The sequence below is a fragment of the Caloenas nicobarica genome, chromosome 5, assembly GCF_036013445.1.
Source record: "Caloenas nicobarica isolate bCalNic1 chromosome 5, bCalNic1.hap1, whole genome shotgun sequence".
Taxonomy (NCBI): Eukaryota; Metazoa; Chordata; class Aves; order Columbiformes; family Columbidae; genus Caloenas; species Caloenas nicobarica.
In genome coordinates, this window is record NC_088249.1 from 63591156 (window position 1) to 63603316 (window position 12161).

Genomic DNA, 12161 nt, shown 5'->3' on the forward strand with positions numbered 1-12161 from the left:
AAGTAAGATCGAAGTGTGCCAACTACTCTGTGAGCGCAAAGCAGTCGGAAAGGAATCGGCACATAGTAAAAAAAGCGTCCAGCCACCCGCTGCTGGAAGGTCTCCAAAAAAACCTTATATCTGGGACAGAAATTAGGGCTGGACTTTGGATGTGCCTTTCCCTGGGTCTTCCGCAGTTGAGAATTAGTGTGTTTGAGGAGACAGAGGTTAGAAGCCCAAAGACGAGGCCAGTGACTGTCACTGTCCTGAGGCCCAAGATACATTTTCAGAATTCCCTCCCACGATGACCCCCAGGCATCCCGCCACATCTCCTTTGGAGTTAGCTCAATTAGAACTCCAGATCTGCCTTTGGTTTTGAAATTTTAAACATCCCTGAAAGGTATTTGATATGGATAAAGCTCTTGGGAAAGAATTTCAGAGCTAACAAGGTAAATTGTTTTGTAGACTAGAAGTGAACATGCCTGGGAATGGCAGAACAACTGTTAAAATCCTTGGAATAAGGAAGACAATAAAAGCCAGGTAAGTGATTCTGAAGAAAAACCAAACCACAGAACCACACCAAGCAAAATCTATGAGTATGACATGTGTGTTAGGATTGGAAAAGCAGAACAAGGCATTTGAGTCTTGACAAGTGTATAATCAATCTGCTTTGCATTTTTCCTTATTTCCAGTTCTTAGATGGTATATGACCCCTACCTGGATCTCTTGGAGTAAAGCATGCTTCCATATTTACACAAGAGTACATTTTTCTCACTAGGAAGAGGCAATAGCATACATCAGACTATCTGCAGAATTATTTTATATAGATACACACATAGATATCACACACAAATATAAACACACATTTTGACAGTGAATCCCAAAATAAAGTTTCTGTAACGGTGCTGTAGCAGGCAAATAATGCCCTTCATTTCCTGGGATTTAGAGGAAGCCAGTATTAAACAAATATTTTATTATTACTACAGTAAAATAATGCTAGGTGATATTAATTATTAAAAGTACAAGATCAAAAAGTATAAGAGCAATCACACGCTTATCATCTGGTCTGAAAGGTAAAGAACACCTATAAGTGATAGGAAAAACTATAGGCTTTACAATCAGGATCCATTATATCATCTAATCTGAATCTAGTTGCACAAATAAATATTTTTTCCATTGCGCAGAACCCACCAAGTTGAATGTTATTATGGGTATGGACCAACAGGACAGATCTCTCTGAGACAAGCTTGCTAGTTTGTGGAAAGTGTACATCCTTGTGCATACACAATGTAATAAACACAGATAACTTGAAGTAAGAATATCTGCCACTGAAAGTCATTGTTTGAAAAATTACCTGTTTCTAAGGCCTCACTGATTCCATTACTTAATTATTAATACCTAATCTAAGTAACTTCTTTACTGCCTTCTGCAAGAAATAAGCACTTCAAACTCTGTGACTCCTTTTTTCAATTTATAAAAACATGTCTTTGTACAAAGTAAGTTTTTTCATCTTGTTTTTTATTTTTAAAACCTGCTTATTAACTCAATTCTACTTTGAAAGATTAAGGCTTGTTCTCTAAAGCACTTCATGGCACAACGGTAGGACCTAGGAGTGAATAGGCAAATAAATGATTGTATATGGCAGACATACAGAGATCGTTCTAATCCTAAAGCTATGTTTCAAATAATCTAGAAATTTCATTTACTTTGAGTTATTAACACAATCCATTATTATAAAAGATGCCTTTCATCATTGTTATGTAAGTGGAGTTTAGACTCTTTCATTCCTATAAGGCGGGAAGGAAACAGAATTCGTGAGCAGGGCAATTTTTACTGAAAATAAATGTTAGCATTTAAGCCACCACAGTATTGTGGTAATCAAGTTCATTTTAAGCATTATGGAACTATTTCATGTGTAAAGAACTAGTTTTGTGACACACATTCTTATCAGCAGACTTTGAAAGTGTCTTAATGTTTTCATGGATTTTCAGCATTTCCACTGCTTCATGGATTTCCATGGTTTATTTTTATCTCAACTTTAAATATTTTTTCCCCATGTTAAAAAAACCTAAAATCTTTATTCAGATAATTTTAATGGGACCACTACCATAAGAAGTTACTACTATACAAGAGAAATTTTGAAAGACTGTCGCCACTGCGTTTTGCTACATATTCCAAAGTTTTCTTTTTCCATAAAATTACTTTAGATTGACAAGTGTGATTTTGGTGCGATTTTTTTGCATGAATTCCATATTCTACTAGGTTTTCATTTTCTTTGCTCTTACTTTTTCCACTTGTTTCATATACAGATATAAATTAACAGAGATGAAGTTAGACACTTTTTTCCCCTTTTTTAAGAGAACTAGAATAAAACAAAGCTGTTACTGATATAATATTATTACATATTTTTGGAAAAAAATAATATTAACCATCAATTAATAGGTGTTAACTCCACTTTAAACTTAGCACTTCTACTGTTTTATCACATGGCACGCTTGTAGCATAATTGAAATGATATGTTTTAAATCATATATAGGTTACTGGAGAAAGCTAATAGGCAGTAATGGGTATGCTAAGCCAACTTAAAACAACAAAACCTTCGATCTCAATTCACAGAATCACAGAATCACAATTCAACTGGAACATGCTGGGTTATAAACAAATGGCATATATCTAGCTGTGTCATGCTGTGTAAAGAACATATAACGTAGGAAAAACTACTTCAGCAGCACCAAATAGGGTGCCAAACATCAACAGAATTAAAAGTCAGCTATGCATCGCAAATTTGTTTTCTCACAAGCATCCAAATGAAGGCTAATAAATCTGCTTAAGAACACAATAATAACATGTAGAATAAAGAGTGAAAACGTACTGTGATCCAGTGAAGGGTTCCAAAATGAGTTTCCAAAACAAGGTTCAAATGAACCAAAACCAAAAGACAACTGACTTTCAAATCTAGGAATATGGGCTTGCTCCCACTGATGTTCATGGCAAGTTTCCATTGATATCAGTGTTGTAGGAATGAGCCCTAATACTGCAGTTTAACGTCTAATCTATATTACTGTTATTTTTTGGCACAATTCAACTTGGAATGCAGTAGCGTGATATGAAAAGGGTGTTTTGTTTGCAAACTTGGAACGAAATCTGGCTTGGACTAGATTGCACAATAAAGAAGCCAGCAAAAGGGAATTTGACACTCACCATTCTGGCAGAAAAACTTGAATTTCTCAAAACTAGAAGATTAAAAATAATGTGAAATTGTTATTTGAAATTAAAATCAAAATGAAGAAAACACAAGTGTTCAACTGCCAGATTACTGGGATCTTTGGTTAATGATCATTACCTTCTTCAAAGTCGTTTGAAGCTAGTAATAAAGCTAGTACCTAAAGACTACTGCAGAATTAAACAAAGTCTCACTGGCTATGAAACAGAAAACCTATTAATCCTTTATACTAGCATGTTAAATCTCAAACTATCTGTGACAAATCCTGTATTTCTTCTTCTTTTTGAGGTATTACTAAATTAATTGGGAGTTCTCAATCCCAATTAAGCACAGTACTTAACCATGTTCTCAACTTTACACACATGAGAAAACCTAAATCCTTATCTAAATCTGACTTCATTGTAAGTTAAGCATCAGTTTATGACAGCAAGCACTCTGGTGTTTTGTTGAACTAGGAGCTTGACTTCTACAGACGGGAAGAAGTCCCTCTGACTTTTTGTTCTCACAAGTGCTAAATCCTCAATTTTATCAGGTCACAGTTGTGTGTATCTAGCAAAGTGGGGATAACAGTGATTTGAGAGCAAAAGCTATTGTTTTGTCATTACTCAAGAACAGTACGTGCGGAGAGGAAAATAGAAAACAGCACAGCATGAATCAGATTCTTTACCTACGAACTACAGAATAACACAATTAGCATATTTTCATTATTATTACCTTAAGCATATATAGAGAAGATTAAGAAGATCAAAACTATGTTTGGATATGATATTTGTGCTAAATTCATCCAGATACTAATGCTAGCAAATATATTAACGATTAACTTTGTGCTATGGGAGTTAATACACTACATACAAGATCTGAAATACACCACTCGGTTTCGAAATATCTGTTAATCAAACGGAATAATGTGGACATTAATGTTTTGCTCACCCTACCTTAGCAATGTGTCTTGGTCATGACTTGGCAATTCAATGATCATGAAGTCTTTGATCTCTTTCCTGACTCATCAAATAGCATCAGTCAAAAAATGGGAGAAAGGGCTGTTTTAATGCAGTGGACGTTCTTTCAAACCAAACTGAGAGGAACTCATCATCTCCACTTATGAAGACTTTTGGTTGCCATTGATCAAAACCAAGCAAATTCAATGACCTAATGTTAGGAGGATCTACCACATGCTAATAATTTCTTGGCTCAGTTAACCCACTGTACTTTACTCCCTGACAGCATCATAAAAATGAGCCAGTGCTGGTTAATAAGAAAATATTTTCTCCTGTTAATCAGTGATATCGTTTGCAAAGTGGAAGGTAGCAGATACTGGCAATTCACTACAAAATAAAAAATAAAACCTTTACCCTAATAAAGAGGATCTTCTCTCCAACTCTGTACCTTCCTTGTGAAAGACGTTCCACACAGAATTTGTTAGGGCATTTACAAGGTGGATCTTCAGAAATGTGTTTAACCTGAAAAACATGGAAGTTATTAACAGAAACTGTTTAAAATAGCGTGTGTAGCAAAACATTCAAGAAAACATTTGCCATAACATGATATCACTAATCTAAGTCTTCGCTGATGATAGTTTCTTAGTTTTCCTTAATTTTCTTAATATTTCTGTAATCCCAAACTATTGTGCTTCTAATATCAAGAATTATTTTACGGCTATGATGAAGTAAAAGCAGAGACAAGCATCACACAGTTCAACATAAAATTTGCACCATTTAACTGAAGTCAAGCAGTTTGTTAATTTGAGTTCCACATCAAACTTTTGTAGATGAGTTCTCAGTGTTTTCTGGTGAATCAGCTCAACTGTCAAAGTGCTGATATAGCTGACAGGCAAAATGAAGATGTCATAATGACGTATTTTCCCTTCTAAGTAAATATAATAAATACAGAAGCATCTTGCTTACCAATAAGAGGCCCTGCCCAATACCTTCACTTCACAGTTTCAAATAGTGCACTAACACCTTAAAAAAAAGTATATAGAGAATACTGTGACATAATCACAAATCCATACCAAGATGAGCCCCAGTATTGCGAACTACCCCTTGATGATATCCACCCGAGGGCATTGGCGCAATTAAGGGTAACCTAAAGGGGCCTCAAGAATACTCTGCTTTATCAGCGCCAACAATAAGGGCTGAGAAAATACAGATGAAAACTACTTTCCTGGTTTTTATCAGCTGCATCAGCTTGACTTCAGCCTCTTGTGAAAACTTGTGTTACCAAAGGCATTAATGCTTAGTAAAAGGATATTTTGTACTCTTCAGTAATCTGAAAGCAGCACAGCCATCAATGCCAAAAGAGCAGATCTGGTCAAGAAACTCTTATTTGACATTCAAACCGCACTACTGTGTAGGAACAGCAGTAACAAGTGCGGCATTTTCATATACTGCTGTTTTCTTTGATGAGAGCTGACCTACTATGTCAGTGTCAAACGATGCAAAATGCCAGAGGAACTTCCGAGAGGTTTTCTCCACTTTAAATAATATTCTAAAGACCTTTTCAAATCCAGCTTGTAAACTAAGGCCTGTAAAAATGGTCTGAGGTCTGGGAACAAATATTTTCAGAAGAGCTAACAAATGAAAGGCTTGAACTGTTTCAGAAAAAAAAAAAAAAAATAATCAGGGCAAAGCTGTGGCACTCTGATAGGTGTTTTGGTTATCTTGAGTAAATGAACAGGAAAGGCTTCTGAAGTACAACAAATGTTTTTCACATCTGCTTTTAGAATAAAGTTACAGTATGTTAAACAAACCAGAAAGAAATTTAAAGTTAACCAATTATTGGTTTTATACCAGAACAGGCAGCACAAATGCTTTTGAAACTAGCCCTGTTGACCGATTTAAGGGCTTTTCTATTATTTCTGAAATTGTTCAATGTTGTTATGTGAACAGCTTTATTACTTTGTGAAATAATTTTTTATAATTATTCTTATATTCTTTTTCTTTTAAATCAGCGTATGATATCTTTGTGAAAAAAAATCATTTTAAAATAACTCTTAACAGAGGAACTCTACATGTATTTTACACACAAGAAGTGCTTCTCAGGTATCAGATGAGTTGTCCTCACTTTGAGTGTACAATCACTGAATTATTCTAGTGATTTTTAATCAGCATGGGTGAGTGATAGCCTCCTTTTCTGGAGAATCAAATTATTTAGATAGACAGGGCACCAGAGGAATAACTTCTATGAAGTCAGTGGTTAACAACTCTAATCCAAATGCAGGTTGCTGAGGATGCAACAGACGCATTCCTGTATCTCTCGGAATGTGGTACCAAGACTGGGATTGTGCTTAGAGGATCTCTGACATAATACCCTATGGCATTTATCACCTCTGGAGACACTCCTGAAAATCAAAGCTGAAAATGGATAGTGTGGACTGTGCCTTAGTAGTTGCATCTACCAGAGTTCCTCTAAGCAAGAAAAACCCCAGAGCAGCTGGACCTAACAGGTTCAAGGTTGTTTGGAACCGTTTAAGCAAAATTGAGCTATGTTTGGGCTGTGGAGAATTGAAAGCCAACAGATTCGTACTGGTGTAAAACTGAGAATAATGAGACCTTCACTGCTGATCCTGCTATTGAGGCTTCCATTGCCTTGCTATCCCAAAGGACACAGAAGTATTAATGAGTGGAATTTGGAAATCAAATAAGGAAGCAGAGGGAAGAATTATATCCTATTTTATTTTGTGTCTGGACTATATGAGCACTGCTGCTATTTTATGGTGTGAGTGTCTGGGGCAGTGTGGGTCAGGAATCTAGCTGGATGAATTCCATTCTGTTTCTATCCCTACTGCTTTCTAAATTAAAGGAGGTGGTTGGAGACAACCTTCATACTCTCTCTTCTGTTCCTACAAGATACGCAGTCACCACCTTCCTTCTACACATTCTTCTTTCTCAATTCTGTTGAAACATAAGCGAGTGCTTTTGCAAAGTTAAGGAAGAAATACAAAATGTAAAGAATGTTAAATGTAATTATGTGCATCAAATAGTACAAAGTATTTCAATAAAATGAACAAACATCATATTCCATCTGCTCTTTGTAACAAAAAAAGTGGCACATGGATTTTTCAAGAAGTGCTTTGTAACTCCCAGGTGGCACATCTACCTTGTAAGAAAGCAGTTACTATAGTAACGGCTTCTTTTTATAGAATATATTTGTACTTTTCAGGTTTAACCTCTTCCTGGTCTCAAAATGTGTCCTTTTCACCTGATTCCAGCTATTTCAAATGAACCCCTCTAGGGTTTGCAACAGACAAATGAACACTGCAGTACAGTGCAAAGAGTTTAATGAAATTCGAAGCAAGACACTTTCTTTCTAACAATGAGGAAAAAAAATGCTTGGGTTTTTTTTACCACGTGAGAAACATGCAGAACAGCAGCATAAAAATTAGGCTGAGATAACTTAGAAGTGTTTGTTAACATTCTGTGCAAGTCAGTATGGGCCAAATCTCCGAGTCCTGACTCAGTCCTTTCTCAGACAAAACACCAAGTGGGAGTTGATGAATAAGAAATGAACAGAAAAAGAAAATGGAGTAATAAGAAGGGAACTTGGCTTCTGTGCCTTTTGCAAGTCAGTGCATACCAGAACGGGTCAGATAGGAACAAGATTCCTCCCACAACTTACAGCATCATCCAACAGTTTCCCTGTGCTCTTTTTCCCAGGAGACTTTGTTGGTGACGGTGAAGGAGATGGAAGGGGGGCTGAAAGTGTTTCCTCTTGTTCAATCTCTTTTTCCAACTTTATTAATCCAGGAGGCTCCACCCCAAACCTTTTGGAAACATGCAAACAAATTAATAGTTCTTGTGAGTATTTCATATTTCAAAGCAAAACTATGGGAAGAATTTATACTTTCTGTATTACGCTATTGTGCAATAATAGATTGTTACATACATTAATGAACAAGTATAAATATATAAAACATTAATGCTGTCATTCCAAATTAATACAGAGAATGAATTTAAATGGCATCTCTCTTGATCAAATTTACAGGAAATACAGATTTCTTCAACTTCTCTCTCTGATAACATATTTGTTGGTGAATGACTAATTTATGGACAGCACTAGGCCTCAAAAATTGCTATACCATGTAGGACAGATTCAAGTTCAGCACATCTTATTTTTCCGTAGTGTTTTTTGGGGGGTTTTGTGTTTTGTTCCCCCCCCACCCCCCCAACAATATCCTATCAAAGTACTTGACAGCTTATATGTTCTGTTAGACATCCAGGTGAAAAGTGATTAAAGGTTATCCTGGTCTCAACTATTGCACTGAATTTACAGATAAATAAATTGAGACACGGCCACTATTTTTTCAGAAGTGGCTAAAGCTTTTTCTAATCGATGTTTGACAGCCAGTCTTCAGATTAATTGAAAGATTTCCTTGTTCAGAGAAGGACTTCAGCTTGAAAAAGTTATCATGCCAGGCAGGTTTCTCATAGCAAACTACTTGCGTAAATGAAACCATATTTTATTCTGTAGCAGAAAAGTCCACAGCCCAGATGCAGAACTACACTGACCTATCTGGCTAAAGATCTGGACACTAAAATATTGAGCAGTAACAAACATATTCTGAAAATCTAAGCTTAATACCATAATAATGTTGAAAGCGTACAGAGAAAGGGCACAAGCGCATCTACCGTCTTTTGTATTTTTATGGTAACTTTTAATTTAGTCACACTACCGCCTAGTAAATTAATATAAAGAAAACCAAGAACCAAATCTGTGCTTGTATTGGCTTCTAACTGGTGCAGTCTGCCTAATGAAAAGTCAGCCAACACTGGAGCAAGCACTTATATACAATCCATTTATTTCCTGTCTGTCTGCAGATGCCGACAGGCTGTAAATCATTAAATTCCCCCTGGGCTCTAAGCCTACACCTGCACGTAGCCTTACTCATCAAATAAAACCCTTCCACTCTAAGCAATGCTCCTTCTTTGCTTCTACTGCTGTTCATAATCTCCAATTTTTGCCATTGTGGCAGACAATGTATTTCCAGTACTCTGAATTCCTCTGGTGATGAGATGAAAAATAAAACAGATGAACAAACAAACATACGCACTTTTTTTCCCCCACATATTGTATTAACCTGAAGTAAAGTTGCTGGAAAGCTGAAATGGTTAAAAAACCCCATCTTCTCTGGGAGGGGTAGAGGTGCAAATTCTGGTCTGGAAGGTATGCTGACAATTTCCTTTTTCTGATCTTTTCTAGCCTGCCTTCTCATAACTAAAAATGAAGCAGCACTGGGCTGTAACATGATCTCCAACAGCCTTCTGAGAGCACCACTTCCCATTTTTTTCCAAGGAAAAATTGAATACAATAGCAGAAAGATCCTGAAATTGCTCAACAGTAATTTCAAAAGACCTGTTGGGGTTGTTTAACCCCCCAGAGTTTTCTTTCTGCAGAAAAGATAATTTAGCTGTTTTCCACTGTATAATCTCTCTTTAAACACACACACAGACAGCATATGTACATCTATTTGCAAATAATTACATTTTCCATGAAGTCTTGATTGCGAAGATTACACAGATTACACAGTGATCGATTCTGTTCTCATATCAGTTTAGTTTAAATGATTCACCCTGACTTTAAAATACTTGGGAGAATGTGGGACCTGTGCAACCCACTGCAACAGCCCCGTGTATTGTCAGTGCTCCTTTTCTTTCTTCTTAATGGCAACAGGCTTGGGATTAAGGCACAAGGGAGTGGGAATGGGGGTTGTCTGAGGTGGTAATAGACATGTATTATAAATAAAAATAAAGATATTTTAAAGGCAAAGGGATAGATATGTATAATAAATGGTTCATTTATTGGTTCAGTATTTGTTTTCATGCCTGGAGAATATCCGAGACATGGATGCTTAAGGCAAATATGAAGGGCAAGATTTTATCTTCATTTCTTTGTAGATCTGTTGAGAAGTCAAATCTCATTGCAGAATGAGATTAATCTAACTCGACCAACACTGCCTGATCACTGACCAGCATTCCCCGAGGAAGCTGGATACCATCAAGTAACCAAGCTGGGGCAGACATTCCTGAGAGCTCTGCCCTGGCTATGCTGGATATGGAGTCTTTGGATGCTGGAAGATCTATCCCCAAGCCAGGGATCTTGAAAGCACAGTTTGTTTGCTCAGGTCAATTAAGATTCGTGAAAATCAATGTCACTGAGCACTTACAGATCAGAAGACTTTCTTATTCATGGAAAGTGATTTTTTTGTTTTGTTTTGTTTCCATGTCAGACTTAATTCAAGTTTTAGAGAGATAAGAAAATTGGAAATCTTTTTCCCACCAACACTATTCCTATGCAAACTTCCACTTATGACAACGGCTTTTCTGAAACTTGACCAAGAGAAAAAGTTAGTTAAGCAACTTCCCAATTGAGGTGCTTTCACAAAATACAAATATTCATAATACAGTTTTAACATGAAAATGCTAATTCTTAAGGTAGGGGTAAACATGAGTCTCCTCTGCATGTCCCTTGTAATCACAAGGAATTCTTCTGAAACTAATGAAAGTATTTGAATAGCAGGGCACTCCAGGTCCACGCACATGGGTGAACGCAACTTTAATTTACATGCAAGACTGGGCAGCAGCAGCAATGCTGCACAGCTGTTTTATAGCAAATCTTATGTGCTACACTGGTTAAATCTGCATCTGCAAAAATACCCAAAACAAACCAAAACCCCACCACACATTCTAATTACTGTCATTTTCATTTTCTAGCAAAAGCCACCGTTGTCTTGATAGCCAAGGTAACACTATGGTGTATTGAGGGTCCAGCCTGGCTGGAAACATCTGACAGAGATGGAACACAGACGGTTAATTCAATTCTCATCTTGCTTCTCCTGCCAAAAATCAGTGTTAAGTTTATTTACATAAATGAGGTAAGAGTCACTGTTGCTTAGATCACATTTAGGTCATCCAAAGACCAATTTGTTATCAGTAAAGTTAATGAAATCTCAGTTGTTTACAGAGAGATCTGACTGTTAGCAGGAGAAACAGCTCAAACCTCCATTGAGAAAACAATCCTCAACTCTTCTCCCTTCTGAGGATACCCAAATACCCTCACTGAGATGATGGTACAGAGATTTTATTATATTCGTTAACAACTGTGAGTGACATCAAGACGAGCTTTCTCCTTGAACCTAATGAGCATAAAAGTTGATCTGAGATGTGCTGATTTAGTGAGTCTCTCAATAGCCACTGCTGTCAAGAATGTAAATATTTCTGCATTCTTTAAATATTTTCACCTACCTTGCTGCAATCCTTCCAAGTTCCAGCAAACAAAGGCACACTTCTCTTGGCTGCTTGTGGAGAACTGGAAAAGCAAAATGAAGATGGAAAACATTTCTAAATAAAAGCTATTTTAAAGATCTTAGTGATGAATGGAACCTAATCGTCGACATCTATAAATCTTGACTCAGATAAAACTTGGTTTTCTTTGGCTTGCAGTGGATTTTTACTGGAATAAAAAGGACGGGATTGAGGAGTGGTTCTCGGAGTGCAGATGATTTAGGAAATTCCCATTTAGTTTTCCTTTTGTTCCTTTGAAAATACCATTCTAAATCTAAATCAATGAGTAATTACTTGGGCTATTTGGTAACCTGCAAGCAGATCATAATTATTTTAAAATAATCAAAAGCTCTGGCAGAACACAAAAATTAGTAGAATGTCAAAAATAAATTGGTACTTTTCTTTCTACAAATTAAGAGAATTCCTGTCTTTTAGTCACTATTTTCCTTAGCCTATTTAAATCACAAAAATAACAAAACTGCACTAGCAAAGATATATCTCATTATAAATTTGGTCCTGCATTCATTATACATCTACTTTTAAAGAAAACATGAAACTAGAATACTTTAGGAATTCAGCTCATCATAGAAAAATCCCCAACCAAACAAAAAACTTTTATTCTCTACATATGCACACATATGTGCAAGGTTTCATGCCTGGCTTCCACACAAGACCTGGAG

The 12161-nt window shown here is 36.4% G+C and overlaps 1 protein-coding gene across 2 annotated transcripts in view; it reads right to left on the minus strand.

Annotated features, from left to right (window-relative positions):
- The window catches only part of GAS2 (growth arrest specific 2), a 91003-nt gene that overhangs the window by 31543 nt on the left and 47299 nt on the right, over window positions 1-12161 (minus strand). For both annotated transcript variants that reach the window (XM_065636592.1, XM_065636590.1), the window contains exons 5-7: window positions 11443-11506; window positions 7820-7964; window positions 4555-4662 (exon numbers count right to left, since the gene is read on the minus strand). In XM_065636592.1, coding sequence (XP_065492664.1) covers window positions 4555-4662; window positions 7820-7964; window positions 11443-11506 — 317 coding nt within the window. The remainder of the gene's footprint in view (window positions 1-4554; window positions 4663-7819; window positions 7965-11442; window positions 11507-12161) is intronic.